Source organism: Natrix helvetica, assembly GCF_964273705.1.
Source record: "Natrix helvetica genome assembly, chromosome: 7".
NCBI classification, from domain to species: domain Eukaryota; kingdom Metazoa; phylum Chordata; class Lepidosauria; order Squamata; family Natricidae; genus Natrix; species Natrix helvetica.
Window position 1 is genome coordinate 20,107,531 of NC_138558.1, and position 22,613 is coordinate 20,130,143.

Genomic DNA, 22,613 nt, shown 5'->3' on the forward strand with positions numbered 1-22,613 from the left:
TATTGCTCCCAACAATCTGGGTCCTCATTTTACCCACCTCGGAAGGATAGAAGGCTGAGTCAACCTTGAGCCTGGTGAGATTTGAACTGCAGGCAGCTGGCAGTCAGCAGAAGTAGCCTGCAGTACTGCATTCTAACCAATGTGTCACCGTGGCTCATAATATGATCGATATGAATGTATGTCGCACGTATCATGCTTTGCTATGGAAAGCATTCCTGTTATAATGACAAAGACCTAAACAATTCAAAATGCCCATCCTGTATGCACCACTGAATTAGAAACTGATTGTCCATTAGGAGCAGAATGTTACCACCAGGGGCCTATTACACCTTCAGCCACAAAGTAGTTTGCTTTCTTTGCTTTTATGCATGTATGTGAAGCCAGGTTACAGATACCATGGCTTAATTCAATATGCAATGAAAAGAGGAACATTCTGGCTGGGGTGCTTTGCTGTGCAAACACCAATTTAAAATCTAGCTATTCATCCAACAGCAAATTGTTCTCTCCAGACCCATAGTTTGCTTTATACAGTTGTCCTGTTTGGGGGATTCATTTCACCCACTGCATCTTACCATGGGTTTTGCGAGTAAAAAGAATTATTTTAATACAGTGTTTCCCCAAAAATAAGACAGGGTCTTAGTTTCTTTTAACCCCCGAAATAAGCACTTGGCCTTATTTTCGGGGAGGCCTTATTATTTTTGAGGTGCGCTAAATGGCGAACGAGGTCACCTCATGGCTGCTGCTGTATTGCACTATTTTCGGGGAAATATTTTCAATATTTTGAGCATGTGCTCAAAAGCCAGATTGGGCTTATTATCCGGGGAGGTCTTATTTTCAAGGAAACAAGGGTATGGGTTGTTTTTTTTAAAAGATAAAATCATCTTTTTAAAGAATTCCGCTGCATCCCTGTAAAATTAACGCGTCCGAACATTCAACCCCATCCCGGACGTCACGACCACTCAGGCAAGCCAAAGTCAGGTGCGGCCGACGTGCTGCTCGCTCTCCGGCTCCCGCCGCCGCCTTTCTCCAGCTTCCCCTTCCTCCTCTGTGGGAGTTGCCAGCCTTCTCACGGGCAGGCCTTGCCCGGCTGTACCCAAACGCCCGAGCGAGCTCCAACTCCAACGGATGCTTCCCCCCCCCCCCCACGACCCCCGTTTCTCCGGCTGCAGAAGCCGCCTCGCCTCGCTCCCCCTGTAGGCAAAGGCACCGTCAGGGTGGACCGCGCCGGGGGGGCGGCGGCGGCGCACGCGCCGGCCCTCCCTCGCGCAACCACCCCGGAAAATTCCCCCTTCGTTTCTCTCCGCCTCCTTTTTGCTGCCGAGAGAGCGAGAGAGAGCACAGCGCGGGCAGCCCTTCGCCTCCCGACGACGGCGGCCGCGCGCGTGCACCCGAGCGCCCCCAAGAGAGACAAACACACACGCACAAACACACACACGCAGCCAGGCGCGGCAAGGAAAAGCACGGCGCGCTCGGGCTGGCCCCCTTTGCCTGGCTCCCCACCTCCTCCCGCGCCTCCGCCTCTGCCCTGCCCTGCGCCTCTTGGCCGCAAGCAGCTGCACTAGCCCCGGGCCCCGCCTGTTTCTCCCTGGCGCGGGAGAGGCGGAGAGCCAAGCAGCCCACGAGCAGCAGAGGAAGCCGCCGCCGCCGCCGGGAGGAGGAGGGAGGAAAAAAAGCGCCTCCTCGCCGCCGCCTTCTTCCCTTTTCCTGTGGCCGAAACATGGGTAAGTTGTCCCGAGCCCGGCAGGTCAGTTTCGTCTCTCCCGGGCTCCGTCCTGGTCCGCTGAAGCATCTCCTCGAGCCGGGTCCTGGCTTGCGCTAAAGGGACAGCCGGCAGCCCTTTAAAACCAAACCCGCCTTAGGGGCGGATGGGGAGGAATAGGACGGCGGCGTTGTTAGCAAGTCGGGGGCGCGTTCTCCCCCCTCGCGCGCTCTCCGTCTTTTTTGGGGGGTGGGTGGGGGGATAATAATGCTCCATGGATTAACCCCCCTCCTCCTCCTCGCTCTTATGTCCGAGCAACGGGAGAAGGAAGCCGACTACTTGTAACTTCCTCATCCGCACATCCCCTTCGCTTTCGGATTCCGCGGGGGAGCCGGAAAAAGCAAATGTGCTTTCCTCCCCCCCCCCACCTCAGTTCAAGTGTCGGGGCGTTCTCATGACGCTGCTCTGCCAGGATGTCCGTAGCGGGGGACAGGAGGACTGCAGGTACCCTGAGTGACCTTAGTCAACCCGGGGGATGGTTGAGGTGGCAGCTGCGAAGGTCTTTCCAAGACGGAAAGAAGGAGCTGGGAATGAGGGAAAAGGTTGTCTTGAGTTCAGGTCCTGCCACCTTATCAATAACCAGGAATCCCAGTTTTCTAATGAATTATACCATTAGCATTTTCCAAAATCAGTTGCCAAGTTTCCCTTGGCTTATCTGAGCTGGACATCATTTCATTGATGTGAACTCGGTTTGGCTGTAGGTCTTAAGATTTTTCTTTCCTGAGCATTGTGGGCATATTATTGTCGCTGTGTAAGGTAACCTGCCACGCAAGCATCCTTACAAGGGCTCCTGTATACATCATTAGATTTTCTTACTAAGAATGAGGAACATGGATTACTTCAGACGGATGGTCTGTTATGGAAAAAAAAGACATGACTGCATCGTCATTTAGTAAAACAGTCAATTAAACTTCACTAAAGGTCTTAAGGGAAAAGCTGCACTGGTCGGGGATACCACTTACTAACACAGCATTTCCAGACCACACTTACTCAAACGTCAATTGTGCTGAAGTTCCTTGGATTGTTTTTACCACTGAGCACATTGGATTAAACTACTTGTAAGGAGGCCTAGTCTGGATCAATGCCTGGAAGGGAATCCATCTGGTTATACAGTATAAAGTAACCTTGAATTCCAATATAGTTGGAATTATTCAAATATAGTAAGGAAAGAAATACATCTAATGGTTCCATGCGTTTGCTTGTTTTGAGACTTATTATCTGCCCCCTTTACATAAGTTGTTTTTTCAAGAAATGCTTTGTGTTGTATATATGTGAAACCGAGAGAGTGATTAATGCAATATCATAATCCCTCACTTTAAGCAAGCAGTGCCACCGAAATAACCTACCTTGAAATACTAGGACTAGTGTTTTTCTTTTTTTTAAATGTGGCCTTTTCATTTCATTAGTTAGCCATTGCTATATTTTTTCCTCAAACACTGAGGTTGAGAACTGTATATCAAACCTGTTCTTGCCTCTTTTTTTTCAGAAGCTGCTGATAGTAGTGCGGACAAACAAATAAGAGCAATCTCACTAGTTGCTTTAAGAGATGTACGAGAGGTGATTCTTTAATTTCACATCAAAAGTTCTGAAACTTTTAGGGGCAACAATGGTCATAGAGGGAAACCATTTCCTTGCAGATAGTGAAAATGCTTTTGGTTTGTTTGCTTGTTTTGCATTATCTCACTTTGGAGGATAAAATATTATATAGCTTCTTTGGAACTCCACAAACCATCTTGCTTCTGGAGTAGCCAGGAGACTCTCAGCCCTTGCCTGTCCCCATTGCTAATCTGTGCCCTGCCTCTAGTCTATTGCATCTATACCAAGATTCCGCTGAAGGATGTTATATGCATGTGTAACACTCACATTAGACAAAATGACTAGTTTTCTCCTTTACTTTTCCTCTCATCCCTAAGAAAATATCCATCATTCAGAGTGCTGAATTGTAAATATAGGATGGGTTAGGACTCTTTGGCTTCTCTATGCTGGTCTGGTCTTTCCATTTGTGTATGTGTGTGTGTATACATACATACATACATACATACATACATACATACATACATACATACAAGAGAAATGCCAACCCTAAAATAGTCCCTGAGAAAAGTGATGCTTACTTCGTCATGTAAGTAGTAAGTAGTTGGACAATGTCTCTTATTTCAGCAGGAGGGCTAGGAAGTGAAAAGAAGTGCCAAATATAAAGTTTAATTGACATAATGGGGGATCTGCCACTATTGGAAGCCTGCGGAGAAGCTGGTGTCCACCAACCGAAGGAAAGTGATGTTATAAAAAGAATTCAAGAAATAAAGTACTGAAGGAGATGGTAAAGGTTGGAGGCTGACTACTGACTAAAGCAGGGGTGTCCAAACTTGGGAACTTTAAGACTTGTGGACTTCAACTCCCAGAATTCCCCAGCCAGCATGGCTGGCTGGGGAATTCTGGGAGTTGAAGTCCACAAGTCTTAAAGTTCCCAAGTTTGGACACCCCTGGACTAAAGGGAAGGATTACTTCCTGTCCCACCTCAATCCCAAAATACACTTCGGATCAATCCTAGTAGTCTCCAGATTTTCCCTTGGAGGTAAAATGTTGCACATTTTACACACCTTGAAATTGATTCATAGGATTGTGTTAGATGAAGAAGGAAAAGCTACTACATAGTTACATATATACATCTTATGATGACTTACGTTTGCCTTACTTATAAGGTGAGAATCAGATGAAAGCAACATCAAACAAACGAGAGAAAGTTGTTTCAGCATGATTGTGCTGCACTAAGGAGAAAGTGGGTAGAGGGCCTAATGCTGTGTTTACACAACCTCTTACCCATGTTTACTCACTTCTATTTACTTTAATTATTTACATTTCTATAACAACCAGGCCCACATTTCTGGGGTTGTATAATACGAAATGAGTTGTAGATGCACAATATACTAGCATGGTTGGCTAATTTGTAGTTCTTTTTTTTTTGGGGGGGGGGGGGTGGCAACCTAGCACAAACAGTATCCAGTACAGTGCCAGATATTTTCAATTTATGGAATGGTTTTCCCCAAAGTCTAAAGTTTTAAATGCTCTAGATTAAATCCTGTTCCTAAATGTTATTATTAATTTCATAGTATACTGTATATTGTTTCAGTACTTGTAGTTTCTTGCACGTACTGTTTCAGACTCAATTTGAAGGCTCATGGTTTTTTAAATTTATACTACAAGCTGGGTTGTGAAAGTATAGATGAATCAAGTCTCCAAGAATTGGAATATTCCCAGAATGCTCTAGTTATTTTTATAACTTGTTTCACCCTGAAAAACTTACTTGCTTAAGGCATCAAAATCTTAAATCCTTTGTGAAGGCTAAAAAAAACTGTTAGTAATGAAGTGTCCAGCTAGGTCACTTAAAGGATGTCTGGAGAAAACCATGAAAGCTATTTTAATTTCTCTAATCCACTCAGACGTTTTGGCTGGAACTGAATGAATCTATCCACTGCTTTTGCCTATGTTTTGAAGATCAGGGACAGAAACATGCAATGTAAATCACTCAAATAATAAAAGTGGTGTTCCTGAAGGTTTATTTTCAATGGCGCATAGGACTTAAAGTTCCGATGGCCGAGTGTTGAATCCTGATGTCCATACTTTCAGAATTGCCTCCTATTTGTTGCACTATGGTCTTATTTTTGTATATGAGTACGCACAGCTCTGTTTATTTAACACATTGTAAGTATTTAACTTTTAGCCATTAGCTATATACCTTTTTATTATATGAAACTCTTTTAATATATTAATCTAATTTTAAATATAAAGGTACTGCCTTTAATTACAATGAATCATGTACAACGGTACAGACTTTGACTGCAGTCCTATATCAACCTTCAGGCATGTCTATCACCATTGCTAAAATATTTCTATGGGTACTGGTTGTAACATTGGACTGCAATCTTTTTAGGAAAAGGAGCTACTGCTTGCATTAATCTCGTAACTGCTGTGCACGTTGTAGATAATTTATGATGTCGGTTCCTGTTTCTATTTACATTCTAAGAAGTTTCTCCCTTTTTAAAAAGACCCTTTTCTCTCTCTCTTACTATGTACCTGTGCCTAATAGCTAGAATTTCTTTTTTATCAATAGGTGATGCTGTTTTATCTGTGGCTTAGTTTGCCTGTACTTTATGGAGAGTAGTAAATATATGTATATACCTATACATAAGTTATAACCTTTTTTCTTTGACTTAGACTGGGCTCATGTATGCTGAATCACAGTTTGTTTAATTATGATTTGTTGCATAAGCTGGCTGCGTTACAGTTACAGCCATGATGGACATTCACGTGGACATCGACTCGAGTCACAAAGCTTGCTTAGTCATAGTTTAGTTGTCTTCCCTTTGCATAAAAACTCTCTAGCCATCATCCATACTGCTTTGGTCATCTGGAATACTTTCAGCCAGTTTGACTATTCATAAGGAGCTACCAGAAAAAAATAAGAAAAATCAAAATATTCAGATATTATAATCAAAGGATACAACATATCACTGACAAAAAAAAGGAGGGGGGAAAATAGGATGGGAAAGGGGGCCTAATGAATAGAATGAACGAATAGTCTGTGAATAGAATATGGAGTCTCAAGAATTGGGAAGCAGACTGTTTTCAAGGAAACGAGAATGAAAGCAAGAGTTGGATGGCAGAGATGACAAAGGGAGAGAAAGTGAGAGACGAGTGATTCAGCTAAGGAAGCCAAGAAACTCCTGAGACTTGGGCCAGGTGGTCTCTGTATAGTGACAAGAAGAATTGCCCGGTAAAAGTTGACATTGGGAACCTTGGTTGATTTTTCACGCTGGGACTGCCTCCTCCTAACATAATTGCAAGGTTGGTTGGAGTAATTACACTGCTACCTTTTGCCAGCTTCATAGATACTGCATTGCTGCTTAATGCGTTGGACGCCTTGTTTCACAGCATTGTTTTGCTGTGACACTGTTGCTTGCAAAGGAGAGAAAAAGATGAGGACGAGCAAGGAAGGAACTAAAAAGGTTTGAAAAGGCCACTGCACTGTTGGCCGTATGTGATTGTACAGGCGCTCCTGCTGTTCCTGAGGAAATCTCCGAAGAATCAAAGCTAGGAATCTTTGCGGTTGTCCTTGTTTTCTCTCAGCAGGGAACACGCCACAGTCTGATTTGCAGTCTTCTCCTTTTTTTTGAAGAGAAGGCGTTTATAACAACTACTTTTAAAAAAAAAATCACAATAAAATGTGATGAGTTCTGAACATAGAAAACCTAGCTTGAAGCTTCTATGCAACATCTTTACGGTTAAATCTTCCTATCTGCTTTTTACAGGATTTATTTTCTGCACTTGTTGGAAAGCCTCAAAAATATATTAAGGCTGATTTTCTTTTCCCAAAGCCCCAGAACTAAGTGTTCCTTGTGACTCTCTGCCCACTTGGTAAATCATGTCAAAGCATCAACATTTGCTTCTCTGAGCACTAAATCGCTACGTCAGTTTTATGATTAAATGGTTTGAATGTTCTGCACCTAAGGGGGTCAGGTACATAGTTTTGTTTCATATGGAGCTTGTAAACATATTATTTTAATAAAAAGATGTGTGATGTTAATATATTTACTTAGCAGTGTGTAGGTGCTCTAAAGTTCTATAGCTTTACTGTTATTTTTCTGATGTAATCTTCATAGACATTAATATTAAACTGATTCAGAAAACTGAAATAAAGGATAGCAGGTAAGATTTTTGGCCTGCCAAACCAGTTTTTGAGATTTGGTATAAACATTGCATTGAATCATATGAAAAAAAATTATATTTTGCAGATAGATCAATGGCAATGCCTGTAGTTCAGGAGCAATAATTGTTTTCATGAGACATATTTGTCACAGCATGCAAAATTATGCCGAGATGATCTTTTAGTTCATGGGGGCTGTTAAAATAACTTTGAAATTAATTTTAACTTTAACAACGCTTATGAAATTATTTTTTTATTTTAACAAAGCTTAGGAAAAAGCTGGAACTAGTTTTAAAGCATAGAATATTATATGGATAAAATACTTAAAATGTATTTTAGAAGCATATTCTGTATGCTATAGTTTTAAGACTTTTTCTTTTTTTTCATTCCTTGCCTTGCTTTATATTTATGGAATATAGAATAACAGAATTGGAAGGGACCTTGGAGGTCCAATCCCTGCTCAGGCAGGAAACTTTACACCATTTTAGACAAATTATTTTAATGTGATAATTTTTTTCTGCAAATAAGATAACAGAAAGGGGAAATCTTTTTGATAGTTTATATTTCTATTTAATCACAAGGTACTGTTTATTATTATTTTTAATTATTTATTACATTTATACCCTGCTATCAGAATTAATTCTTGTTGGTATTTGTATTGTATATAATGCATATTTGTATTGTATAACAAATTTTTTTGATATATTTTTAAATGCAAAAGACTTTGAAATTACATGTCAGTATTACATTAACACTGCAACACCTTGCAATGAACTAGCTAGGTTCAGTTTTAACGAAGTATCAAATCCCTTTCACAGATTATTTTTAAAAAATGACAAATTATTGACCTGGCTGTTTCATTGAAGAATGCAAAATAATTAGGACTACAACCTCTAAGCCAGTTGACTTCAGGGAGAATAAAAATCATTTAAGGTACTTTTTAAAAATTTAAATCATATTTATTTTGTAAGAATGTGAACACATCATATGCAAGTTAACACATCTGGAATAAACTTTTTTCTAAAAATGGAACACAAATATGAACAATGAATAAAAATATTGTGGATACTATTTATATACTAGTGATACTTATTCCCTACATCCTAGAAAAAGTATTCCTCAAATTCTAACAATAAATAGTTTTTAATGAATTAATGTAAAACTTTAAAAGCTGCAAATACACAAAGAACTCAAAACAAGTTGTTCCAACCTCATTGGAAAATTATGGAAGACAGCCCAAGATAATTTTTGCAACGAACTTCTTCCTTTTAAGAAATTCTATAAGATGAGAAAATGAAGATGTACTTTTATTGTAGGACTGTTCTGTAACTTTACCCCAGAATTATCTGCTCAGTCATTTTTGTATGATGAATTTAAAAAAACGAGAAAACGTTTTAGAAAGATGACAGTGTGGATTCTCTGTGTTTGCATATCTACCCATCTGCTTTCTGATCTCCGACACACCATGACTAGTATGAGAAAGCTTGATCCTAGAGCTAGAATGTCTTACACTTTAGTATTATTAGTCCTGAATATATTCTGAGCATAAGTAAGGGAGGAGGAGGAGGTTTAAATAAATTGGTGTAAGCAGTCTGCTGTTCTAGAAGTTGAAAAGAGAGAAAATTAATGAACTGTATTACACTAAAATTATTGGTAAGGGCATCATAAGAAGAAAATATACACTCTTCATTTTGAAATAAAAATAACCTCAGTGTGCACGCTGTCCTTTTAATAAGCTGTTTTGAGTACAGTAAAGACAGATTAATACAGAAATAACATTGGAAAAGAAAGATACATTTGGAAAAGACACCAGCAAAGTAAATTTCATTTTAATACAAATATTTTCACTCATCATTGCAATCAACTATCCTTCAAACAAAAGCCATTGGGATCAGCTGTACTGTAAGGATGAACATTATTGAAAATCATAGGGATCAGTGGTTGCTAGCTTTAATGGCAGTGTGACTTCCTCTGAAGGCCATCTGGTGGGTAAGTGGTGGGCTTCCTGGTACAGTTGGTTGGTCACTGAGAATAGATTGTTGAGTTAGATTGTCCAGGCATTCAATCCATTAGGTCACTGCTTATGTTCTTAAGATGAACAAGTGAACTCACCATAGAGATAGAAGATGACATGGCAGCAATTTATTTCTATCATAGCTGATGATTTCAGTTCGATAAGCCCTTAGGGCACCATAAGAATTAACAATACTTGAGGGGTAACCCACTCCAGCTGTTAGCATCAATCCCCTGTGGGACCTCCCATCATTTCTATAATTTCCTTTGTAGCAAATGTATTACTGCCATGTGACATCCTAACCTCCATAAAAGATAACTTCTCCCAATGGCCAATGCAATCAAATTATTTTTAGATCATTACAAAATGCTAGAGAATATGTCTTTGTTAATCCCTTTTCAGCTACAAGCTTCATGTATATTTATAAAAAAAAAACTTAAAAGAAGTCAAGGTCATATGAGCAACTGGGTTGAGGTTGCAAAATGTGTGAACACCGAATACGAAAGATGGAAAAATGACTTGTGAAACCTGTGTTTCTTCTGGATCTTTTATCTCCTTTCCAAATTCCAAATGTTTGATTAGCAAACTTATGAAAAGGTGTTATTTTAAAAAAAAAATCTTTTGTTCGTGTCTGATTCTCATAGACTGCCTGGATAAGTCCATGCAGTTCTCTTATAGCAAGGTTTAAATGAAATTTCAATACACTGAGCATGACTGCAGTTTAAATATATTACTGTTGAATCCATTGTATTTAGTAACCTAACCCTCATAATCAAATCATTCAAAGGTTTCTAATTCCATAACCAGGTCATTCATAAATAGACCAAATAGCGCAGAACCTATGATGGAGCCTTGTAGTACAGAAGTCATTACCACTTCCTGCTTAGTACAAAGTTGCAGATGTATACTTAGATAAAATGGTTCAATTAGCTCTATCCATCTAATAGCAGTAGAATCTACCCCTCATTATGTCGTCATTATCACAATTTCATGGAGAATGTTGTCAAATGCTGATCAGTCTGTCAAAAATGATCAGATTATGCACTTCTCTGAGCTTGCTTTTCTTCCTGCGGATACTTCATTACCAGGTTTAAATTGCCCCATTTTTTGTGAAAAAAAAGCAAATCAACATTAGCAATGCCAGAAAAATCTATTGTTTTATGCCATAGCTTAAGATAGTTTGCATTAGTGTGATACCTCAGTTTCATTGTCCATTTATATAAGAGTTATTTTTATTTATTCATTCATTTATAGCTGCTTATCTCAATCAATAACCCTGGGTGGTTTATAATTTTAAAAAGATGTGCTAGAATAAACACAATAAAACATTTTAAAATAATAAAAAAACTAAAGAAAAAAATGATGGTCCAAAATAAATACGCAAAGCAGCTGAGATACTTGACCATCTAACAATAAAGCTAGAAAACTGGGCCCTTAGCAAATTCAGCACCCCAGATTCAGGAACACAGCTAGTTTTTTTTAGAGCTTTTAGAGCTAACAAGGTCGGGGCCATTCTAATCTCTTGAGGGGAGGATTTGCCATTAGTCAAGGGCTACTGCAGAAAAAGCCCATCTTCCAGTCCCTGCCAGTCAACACGCCTTGCCTGCTGGTAGCTGCTGCATGCCCTATCTGCTGGATCGAGTTGGGTAGAAAAAGGCAGTTCCTCGGGGGATATTGAATTATCCTGAAAGAAGAGGGACATCAATTGCAGGATGGTGGATTACTTTTATTTTTTACAGTCTTTGGGAAGATGGTGCACAGTACATTATATATACATAGCAATCAGAAGGAGGATCTTTATAGATTGGACAGCAGTATCAAAAGATCCTGGAATATGACTATCTAGAGCAGTGTTTCTCAACCTTGGCTACTTGAAGATGTCTGGACTTCAACTCCCAGAATGTTCTGGGAGTTGAAGTCCGGACATCTTCAAGTGGCCAAGGTTGGGAAACACTGATCTAGAGGACTGTTGATGCCCAGTGGCATCATTAAACAAAGCACAAGCATGGATGTGGCTGTTTTTGAAGATGGAAACATAGAAAAGAGATGGGGGGAAATAGCTAAATTAATTTGTCTAATTTATATAGATAAATCTCCATCTCACAGCAAGTGATGTTGGATGCATACATAATCTAGGCAATAGTATTTAAATGGATTAATTATGTGCCATCAAATGAATATCATCTTGTAGGTCCCACATGGATAGGGTGTCTCTATGGTTATTTTAATAGATACTGGACAAATAAAAACACTGGCCTATTTGAATACTTATCACTTTGTTCTTTTAAAAATTTCAATATGTACCGTATTTTTCGGAGTATAAGACGCACCTTTTTTACTCAAAAAGGCTGAAAATCTGGGTGCGTCTTATACATCTAATGCAGCATTTTTTTGCCTCCCGAAGCCCTGCCCCGTCACCAAATGGCCGTGCAAACCCTTATGGAGGCTTTCAAAGAGCTCCTGTGGGCTGGGGAGAGCAGAAATGAGCAAAAAACTGTCCCCAGCCCCCAGCAGCACTCTATAAGCCTTCATAAGGCTATGCATGCATTTTTTTTTAAAAGGGGGTCCGTTTTCGCCAAAAAAAAAAGGCCATTTTTGGGAGGTTTGCAGAGTGCAAAACTTTTTTTCCTTTTGGAAAGCTCTAACTGATAGAAGAGAATTACATTGATCAAGTGCTATGTCAGCAGAAAGACCTACCTATCCTCTCTCTCTCTCTCTCTCTCTTTCCCTCCCTCCCTCCCTCTATCCCTCTATCTACCTACCTACTTTTTTTTTTAATTTGCCTCTTCAAAATCTTGGTGTCTTGCCTATAAACTAGTGGGTCTCTGCATCTCTCTTGTATGCCCTCTTGCTGTGCCACTAAAATTTTGGCATGAACCATCAGGAACAAATACACTTGTCTGCTCTTTCAAGATTTTATTTAAACTATTAAAATGATCATCTCATAGTCCTAATACTTGCATATCTCGTGATGTGTTGTAGTCCCACTAATGTTACTTTCCTTGCTTTGATGTGCCCACCCACTACCACATCTAAGTAAAAGGATACCCAATATGTGTACTTTGGGTTTACGAATATAGGAAGCATCACACTAATCAATGTCTTCTGTTTGTTTTTGTTTTGTTTTCCTACGCCAGTTTTTCTGAGATCAGTGTTGGACTAAAGCAATAAGCAAATAGAATAAAATCCCTTTGACTGGCAATAAATAAATGGCTTTATTTTAACAAAAAAAAGAGAAACTAAATGCCTGCATATATTCTGGCTTGGAAAAATAGTCAGATTTTTTCTTCATTTTAAGTGGAACAATCTTCTTTGACTTTATTTATTTGGTGGTGTCTCAGACTGAGGTTTCGGCCTACAAATGCCTTGAATTGACCTTATATATAAAAAGCTATACATTCTTCCACTGAGGTTTACTCTAGTTTTAGGGAAACAATTCACTCTCATTTCCTTTGAGTAAGAAATGCCTCTGTAGTTTTAACTGGCTCAGTCTGTCAATGCAACTCATAAGAACAATTCTTGTAATATGTTTTTTTTTCCTTTTTACAACCCTGTAATCCCTTGCTTTGGGGTGGGTTCAGGATGACCAAATGGAGTTGAGTATTTACTGGCTGGATGCCCTTCCTGATGCCAATGGAGTTTGCAGCAGATATTTTCTCTTTGTGCTCTGATAGAGAAACATCTGTCTCTACCTAGGATTGAACTATCAACTTTCTGAGTGAGAGGTGAGAGTCTTCACCTCCAGGTCACCATATTGCTCTTCCTGTCATAAATGATAATAATGTAATAATGTAGCCTTCTGAGGGAAGTGCGTTCTTATGGAAAAGCAGAGGGATAAAGTGCCTGGGAACGATGCATAAATCTACCGCCTCTAAGTCTACTGAACTTGTGTGCATAACATGAGCCAGTTGAATTTTCTCCAGACTTATTCTGGTGTATACAACTTCGTGATGCAAGTCCTTTTGGGAAAAGCTAGCTTAAAATGCGGATGATCTAATGGTAGTGGGGGATGGATCATTTCCTATCTTGGCATCGTATTTCTGTAGATAACATGCCTGTTTTGTTTTCTTCTTAAAAAACTGGACTTGATTTTCATTTTGAATCCGCAAGCCAAACCTTACCTTTCTTGAAATTTGTTTTTAGGCATCTGTTCAACACATTTGTAGATGAATTGCAAAAAATTATTAATTCCTTGTTGAGTGCTGTATTTAGCACCTGTCAGGTGGGTGATAGCAGCCACATTCACAGCGGAAATAGCATAGTAGCTTTTGGCCCACTCGGAAAGGGGAGGGGGGATTAAATACACAAGCTCAAATACATATTGATAGAAGAAATAGAAGATGATTTTGTCCATGCTTACTCTTTGGATATTAAAAATAGCTTTTGGAATTCCTTAACTGTTTAGAAGTAGTGTACACCAGTTTCCCAAACCGACTGCATTCTAATCCATATATATATATATATATATATGTGTGTGTGTGTGTGTGTGTGTGTGTGTGTGTGTGTGTATATGTATATGTATGTATATATGCATATTATTTTAAACTTTGTTACGTTCTACAAATGTTTGCAAACAGATGAGAAATAGTATGGAAATATTTCATAAAAAGAGTTCCCCATCTCATATTAAGAAAGTAGAAGTTTGACATTGGTGAACATTGCCCATTGAAGGGGCACACGCCTGGGATCAAGTGTACTGAAGTGTAAAATGTCTCTCAAGCTTGCCTGTTAGTGACTTTGTGGGACATTTCAATGGAATTTTCTCAGCAGTAAAAAGTGCTTTGTCAAAGCTTTTGATGGCCATACATCTCAGGCTGTGCCATCTTTCTAAGGACTGTTTTGACTATTCAAATTGATACCAGTATTCTACATTTTCCCAACCTTTTATGTCCTCAGGGCCCAGAATTCCTAGAGTCAGGTTGAGTAAGAATTATGAAAGCTAAAATCCACATATTTAGAAGACAGAGATACGGCTGAGAAGGTTGCTTTGCATTGTGTTGTAAATTACTGCAGAACTCAATGAACTATTTGGTCCTATACCTTTAAATGTCACTATTTTTGTGAAAACGAAAAGAAATCAAACTGTAGCAATGCCAGAATGTTCCTAATATTGTTTTGTTGCCCTCATTGATCTCTATTGCTTGCTTTGTTTTCTGCTGAGTGGGTTTTGAAATTATAATAATAACTTGCCAACTTTTATCAGCCAGGCTGGTTTTTTTTAAAAAAAACTTCAATTATTGGAAAAGATGATTCATTCAGCAGTAGATGTGGACTAAAGTGCCATTGGAAAATACCAGTATTACAAAGCTTAGAGCATCTTACAATTGAAATAAAAATATATAGAAGTATAATATCTCTTTTAAATTGATTTTAGTTGGGTTTCAGTAAAACAAAGTACGGTTTAATATTGGGGATTTAAGGATCATTTACATTTTGTCATTTGATTGGAACAGAGAGACACTCTGGCTTGAGAATTTAATTATCATATATAATCCTTGTATACATTTGGTAGAACAAAATATACATTTAAAAGTAAAATTCGTTGGCTTCTGCAATCTTCTGCTCTTTTATTCAGTGCAGTAAGAAATATATTGTTAAATTGATTAACTGTTTCCATTTGGGATCCAGACAAAATATATCTGCAATACTTCTTTTCTTTCTTATCCCATTATTAATTGTGTCACTTTGTTTTAAAATAGAGTTGTTTTATATCTGTTGATTCTCCCAATAGGATCAACTGTTAATATTAATGTTAATATTGTTAGCTCACAGAATGACTAACAATATTAACATTAAATATTGCTAGACTATCTGAAATGCAAAAATTCTTGCCTGGATAGGGAATTGCTTTGCTGCTGGCAGAAGAGTAGCAAATAAATATACCTTAATGTCCTTTGAGGAAGGACGTCATAACCTGTGAACAAGAAAGCTCTTGCCGAGATTCCCACTAAATGTGTCTTTAATACAGTGCTTTCCCAAGACCTAACCCGGAATAAGCCCTAGCATGATTTTTCAGGATGTTCATTATAAGCCTTACCCCAAAAATAAGCCTTAGTTAAGATTATCAGCCAGACGGACACATTTAGTATTGTATTTTCCTGAAAATAAGACATCACTTGCAAATAAGCCCTAATGCATCTTTTGGAACAAAGATTAATATAAGACTCAGTCTTATTTTGGGGGAAATACAGTAGTGGAATGATCAAGACAAGAACTCATCCCAAAGACATAAATGCCCGTTAGACTTTGAGGGAGAAAGCAATATTTTGGCTATCTTGGATCCAGATTATGCACAACTTTTAACATCTTTATGAGAAATCTATACTAGAGAGGAAGATTAGTCAATTTAAAAGCTATTGAGGTATCTTTTTGACACCTTCCTAGAATGATTTAGGGACATGGACACTGTATATCCCTTGCTGGGTTTTCAGCAGCATTTTATATAATGCCTTTAGGAGAGTCTCGCCATTGATATCAGTCTTAAACTGATATGTAGTTGTTTGATTCCTCTGTATATTTTATTCCTCTTCCATGCATTAATTTAAAGTATGAATGGATATGTGTAATGTGTCTATCAGATCTCCTCAAAGGAGGCCATAGAGGTAAAAAAAAGGAGTTGTTTTGATAGAATATGGCTTAAGCAGGATGTGAAAAGGTATCAGAATGAAGACTTCTGCAACTGACAATTCTTAGAACAAGAATTAATAGAACGAGAGATTTCTACTTGTTTTTTCAATCTAATCTTTATTATTTTTTAACAAAACAATATTTAATATTAAGAAAGTTTTTTTAAAAAAAATTAAAAGTGCAAACTAAGAAAAAAAATGAAGAATCTATCTTATGTTTTATATTTATCAATAATTGCTTGGTTGCTGGTTTCACCCAGCAGATGATCTGAACACTTTGGTGCTGGAGTACAAATCTGAAAACGTTCCTTGTCCAAATTTTCAAGGTTGAAACTTAGCACGCTTGCCAGAAAGTGGAAGAAAGGATATTACACTGTCACCTTGGTGAACAAAAATATGAAAACCTAGTCAAGGTCTTTGTTGCGCTTTTTTAGCCATGAACCTTGAGCCAACAGCTACAGAGCTAACGTCATACCAAGTCAAATTCTCTTTTTGAGATAGCTTTCTTTCTTTTTTTTTTCTCCCTCTATCTTTGTAGGACATCCTGTTTGCGTTGTTCTTATTGCAACTGAATGCCTGGGATAGCAACAAATCAAAACCCAATCAATCAGAAACACATTGGATTTTGTTGAGATTAGGAAAAGGGATTAGATGTGTACTTAATTTCCCACAGGAATTAATTTTTGCTGAATGACATTCTTAATTTCAGATAGAGCTCTATTTTTTCACAGCATTGAATGAGAAATAACTTTGTACTGTACAGTTTAGAGGAAGGTAATTTTCTGAGAATGCACTATACTGTTGCAGCTAGCATCTATACCATAAATTAAAAAGTCACATTGAAGCCGAACTTAATACCTTAGCCTGGGACAGTGAGTGAGTGAGTGAGTGAGTGTGTGTGTGTGTGTGTGTGTAAATAGGTGGTGGTCCATCTAAGCACTACTCTTTATCTTTCTAAATCAACCAAGATTGGTAATGTTGCCATGATATACAATTGTATTCAAGATCATACATTTCACATGTCTTTGATTTGTAGTGATTTTTGTAATCTTTTATTACAAAACGAATTTTTATTGCAAATGCTTTTATGCTACTTCAGTTGCCATACACTAAATAGCTTTGACTCCCAAGTGCCTAAGAAGCTTATTTTATTATATATTGCAAGTTCTGTGATTGTGGGATCTTAATAACGTCTAGAGCTCTGAATTACAATGAGCTGAAACTGGCAACCATTAATCCAAGTATTCATTGAAACATTTATTTGCAGCCATTGATTTTAGCCAAATTCATATAAAATTATAACAATCCTTATCAGTCCAATCATCCCTAATATTTACAACACAATTTCTCTATCTTGCAGCCATTGCAAACAAAACAACTTTTTTTTACATGTTCATCTGCATCTGACAATAGAAAATAGTGGGGGTTTTCCTTCTAAATTAGACTGATTCCGTTGTGTTAACAAGGGCATAGTAAGTTTAGCTGTAGGTTCCTGGTAAAGTTTTCGATGTAATAAAGGGGTATCAAATTCAAGACCCAGGGGCCGGATCCAGCCCGCAGGGTGCTTAGATCTGGCCCGCAGGTCTACCCTAGATACAGCAAAGGACCGGCCCGCTGTGCCTCTCCAAGGAAAACAGAACTTAGGAGGGCTCCACACGCACCTCCCCCCGAGCTCCATTTTCACTGGCAGAGGGTTGCAGGAGGCCCATTGAGCCAAAAACGGAGCTTGGGTGCCCGTTTTCTCTGGCAGAGCACTTGGGCCACCACAGGCACGCCCAACACGAATGACATTGAGCTGCATGAATGAAATCGAATTTGACACCCCTGATATAATAGGTAATAGGCCACATTTTCCACATGTAGGTTATTACAAATGCATAAATGGTCTGTAGTTGTTCATCCTTTCAATCTTCCATCCGAGTAGGCTGTTGGCTTTATTTGAAAGCAAAGTTCTGTAAGAGCTTATCTCAGAGAAAGGAAGGCAAGGCACTGTACATAGTAATGTTCCTCTTCCATCTTAAAAAATTGATATGACTTAGCTAAGCTTTCATACACGTTCTCTATCTTGTCTAAAATCTTTAAAAAATAAGTAGTCCTTTAGTGGGGTATGATCATTTAATGTCACTCAGCACTTGAACAGTGTGTGTGTGTCTATAGTATATGGTTGTATAGTTGTAATAGTATATGATAATTCATATCACTCAGATCTAGTGAGAATTGTGAGAGTAGTTTTAGACACAAATTCATCTATCTATTGCTGTTAAATTGTTTAAACAGGTGAGAATAAGTAATGCTACTGCTTATCTGATAAAATATTTTTCATTGACATATTGATAGGATCTCTCTGTCTCTCTCTCTCTCTCTCTCTCTCACACACACACACACACACACACACACACACACAAAATAAGGACACCATAACTGTAGATAGTACCATACAAGGAGTGTATTCTATAGGGCAGGGGTGTCAAACTCAAGTACTTAGATGTGACCCGCAGGACCACCCTGGAAACAGCAAAGGACTGGCCCACAGTGCCTCTGCTAGCAAAATGAAGCTGTGAAGGGCCGCATGCACCCCTCCCCAGCTGTTTTCGCTGACAGAGGATTGCAGGAGGCCGTCCAAGCCGAAAACGGAAATTGGGAGCCCGTTTTCACTGGCAGAGCGCTCACACCACCACAGGTGCCTCTGACACAAGTGACATCAGGTTGGCCGGGCCCACTCCAGCTCCCCAAGGTCAAATACAACTCTGATGTGGCCCTCAATGAAATCAAGTTTGACACTCATGCTATAGGGCAATGAACTGCTGACTTTTCCTACTTACAATTAATTTTATACCCAGTAATGTTTTCTAGAAGTTCAGTTTTCATACTATTAGTATTGTAATATTTTTTCTCTTAAATATAGCCTTGTCATGTATAGTTGAATGAAAGTAGATGAACAGTAGTTATGGCTATATATAGAGATTTTAAACAATGAAGGAAATTGAGACAAATTCCTTTGTTTTCAACTCGCTAAAAGTAATTTTATTTGGTATTGGTAAATGGTTGGAAGTCCATAAAAACATGTTGATCTATTATGAATCAACTATAAATAATTCTTGACACAAGATATATTCTAGAAAGAAACTTATAAATTCATTTATAGCATTAAGAATTTACTGTGTAAAAGCAAATTCTGGAAAGAGAGGCTCTAAATATTTTGGGCTGGTGGGCACGTTTGAAATTTTGAAAGCAAAAATGATTTCACCGAGTTGCTGCAAGGGTGGGTACAGCTATTCAAAACCGCCTATTTATCAGAATGTAAAAACCTTCCCTTCTACCCACTCTTGCAAAGTTATCTTTACCTATTGTGTGTGGGGGGGGGAGTGTGGATGGGAATATCTCCAAACAGCCACCCACTTAAAAAAAAATCAGGAGTGGCATAGAATCAAATGGTTGTTAAGAGATGTGTTTTGGACATCACTGGTATTCATGGGTTCATTTTGGGAATTTTCATGCTAGATGTAGAGCTGTGATTATGACCCTATGGCAGGCGTGCCATAGGTGGCACACAGAGCCCTCTCTGGGAGCATGCGATCCATCGCCCCAGCTCAGCTCCACCACACATGTGCCTCCTGCCAGGCAACTGATTTTTGTGTCTCTGCTGCACCTGTGCAGGGGCAGGGCACGTGTGGGAGAGGCACTTGCATATGTGTAGGGTTGTGCGGGGGGGGTTCGTGCGGGGGGGTTCGTGCGGGGGGGTGCAACGGAACCCCCCCCCGTTGCCCATTTTTGGTTCCAGGAGGTTGCAGGGAGGCCTACTAGGCCCAAAACGGGGTGCAGGGGGTGAGGCGCCCCCTCATGGCCCAATTTTGGTCCCAGGAGGTTGTAGGGAGGCCTACTAGACCCAAAATGGGACACAGGGGGAGTCACACACAAATGCATGGAAAGGGGGAGTGCAAGGAAGGCATGCCCATTGCATTATGGGTGTGGGCTCACGTGTGCGCTTTCAGCACGTGATGACAAAAAGGTTAATCATTGATATAGAGTAGGGTCCGGGATGTTCAGAAATCGTGGGAATAGGGCAAATGTGGTCACTGAGCATTTTGCTGCAGTTTGTTTGTATCTGGCAATTTCACCTTTTGTCTTTCTAGTAACAAAATAGTCTACCTTCAATCCACATTCACTCCAATTTAAAATAATGTTTTTGTTAAAAACTAGATACATGATTTTTGACCTTATTGCACATTTTCCCATGATAAGAATGAAGTAACCTTTAATTTCAGTTTGTTTTTTCCTTTGGAGCATATGAATTTTCATGCTAAGATGTTTCTTGAATTCTAACAACTTTGTGTTGTTGTATTTTTAAAGGCCTTAAAAAGAAATATTTCTTTTCTGCAGAAGAGAAAAGTGTTTGAGGAAGAAGTATAGACAGTAAGAATCTACTGTGGATAGCATATTATTAATTCCATTATTCAGGCATCATAATCTATCAACGTTTGGGATCTCAAAAAATTGATGGCATTTCACTTTTTATATATACATAATTCATTTAGTAAGAAAAGTGACATAAAGATCAAATTGCTTGAGATAATTTGTTATTTTCTGATAAGACATACTGTGTCACACAGAACAAATATATTTTCCTTTAACAAATATATTCTGATGTTTATGCCATTGAATGAAACTAATGCCATTCCTAAGATGCCCATTTATACCAATTTAGATTTAGCTGTGATCATGTGCTTTAAATTACCTTGCATTTTGTTCGACACCAATAACAATTTTAAATATCCCCAGACTTCAGTTAATTATTCGTTCATGCTTTTTGCTTCTCCAGAGGTTTGCTAGAGTTAATAAAAACTCCCTTTACATTATAAGCTATGTCATGGTGAATGTATTTATTTAAATGTGTGAACCATCTCATACAGTTATATATTACATTAATTAAAACAAAATATAATGTAGTTGGTTAAAAATCAGTTTATGAAAATTATCTTTTAAAATTATGCTGTCAGACGCATTTTAGGTTAAGATAAAAAGCTATGTGAAAGCCAATTTTTATTGTAACTATTCTGGAGATAAGGGTATTGATATTTGCTGTTTTCTTCTGCACTTCTCTGTCCTCATTCCTTTATTATCTACTGTAGCCACAAAGAAAAAAAATCAAAAACATTTGTTTTCATCTTCAAGTAAATTCACTTCTGTAAGGATTGAGGATGTAAAGTTGTTGGGGAAAGTACCAGAAATGAAAAGACTAGAGATGGATGTTGATTTACCATATCTTTCCCACCTTCTGGGTCTATCTAAAGACCTGGCAAGTTTTCCTTAATTTGGAACAGCGAAAGGAAGAAATGAAAACTGTAGCCTCTGACTTTGTGCATTGCACTGAAGGCTTAATTCTTATCTGCAATAAACATTCTAATCAAGCTGAGTTGTACTAGTAGTTTTCTGCCAAGTCTAGCCAAGAGTTGTAATTTTGGTTGAAGTGCCTGGTGTGAAGCTTGACAATTACAGTATTTGGTCCAAACAATGAAAAAATTACAAATAGTCTTAACTGAGCCTTAATCTCACTGAAACAAACAAATTTTAAACCATGGTTTAAAATGTCATGCTTGGCTAAACCAATTAACTTTAATTACAGTTGGTGTTACTAGCATAAAGTATTAAAAATGATATTGATAACTTACATATTTTTGCACATCAGAGACAAAGGGATAGTATCCCGAACCAAATTTGTTCCATTAACTGTAAATTGTATAGTAAAGCTAAGTCTAAATGAGTCTCTTAAAGTGTGATCAAATCAAGTTTGAAAACTTAGCTAAGATCTTCAGTTCCTATTGGACAAATGGACAATAAAGACCTTCACTCAGTCTATATAATTCTGCCTTCTAACTGTATCCCAATCAAGGGTTTCTGTTGTATATTCCCTGAAATAACTTTTTAAAGTAGAAGTCTATATAAAATTACTTGTAGCTAATTAAACTACAAATTAAACTTAACAGTAGAGTAGAGTAGAATAGAATAATAGAATAGAATAGAATAGAATAGAATTCTTTATTGGCCAAGTGTGTTTGGACACACAAGGAATTTGTCTTTGGTGCATATGCTCTCACTGTACATAAAAAAAAATTGAGTATATTCACCAAGAATCATAAGATTCAACACTTAGTGATAGTCATAGGTTACTAATAAGCAATCAAATCATACTAGGAAACAAATAAAACAATGTAAATTGTAGAGATACAAGCAACATGATTATAGTCATAAGTGGGAAGAGATAGGTACTAGGAAAAAAGAGAATAATAGTAATACAGTCTTAGTAAATAATTTGACAGTGTTGTAGGAATTAGTTATTTAGCAGAGTGATGGCATTTGGGGAAAAACTGTCTTTGTGTCTAGTTGTTCTGGTGTGCAGTGCCCTACAGCGTCGTTTTGAGGGTAGAAGTTGAAACAATTTATGTCCAGGGTGTGAGGGATCCAGAATGTAAATATGTATTTTATGAGGTTATATGTTTTGTGATAATCAAG

The 22,613-nt window shown here is 38.3% G+C and overlaps 1 protein-coding gene across 6 annotated transcripts in view; it reads left to right on the top strand.

Moving 5' to 3' along the window:
- Positions 1-1,299: 1,299 nt before the first annotated feature.
- Positions 1,300-22,613, top strand: part of RAP1GDS1 (Rap1 GTPase-GDP dissociation stimulator 1) — an 86,586-nt gene continuing 65,272 nt past the window's right edge. For 4 of the 6 annotated variants that reach the window (XM_081960206.1, XM_081960208.1, XM_081960211.1 and 1 more), the window contains exons 1-2: positions 4,247-4,334; positions 5,200-5,461. In XM_081960206.1, coding sequence (XP_081816332.1) covers positions 5,371-5,461 — 91 coding nt within the window. In that variant the 5' untranslated portion in view covers positions 4,247-4,334; positions 5,200-5,370. Of the gene's footprint in view, positions 1,722-4,246; positions 4,335-5,199; positions 5,462-22,613 lie in introns of those variants that run through there. The other 2 variants (XM_081960209.1, XM_081960210.1) reach the window with 1 other exon arrangement.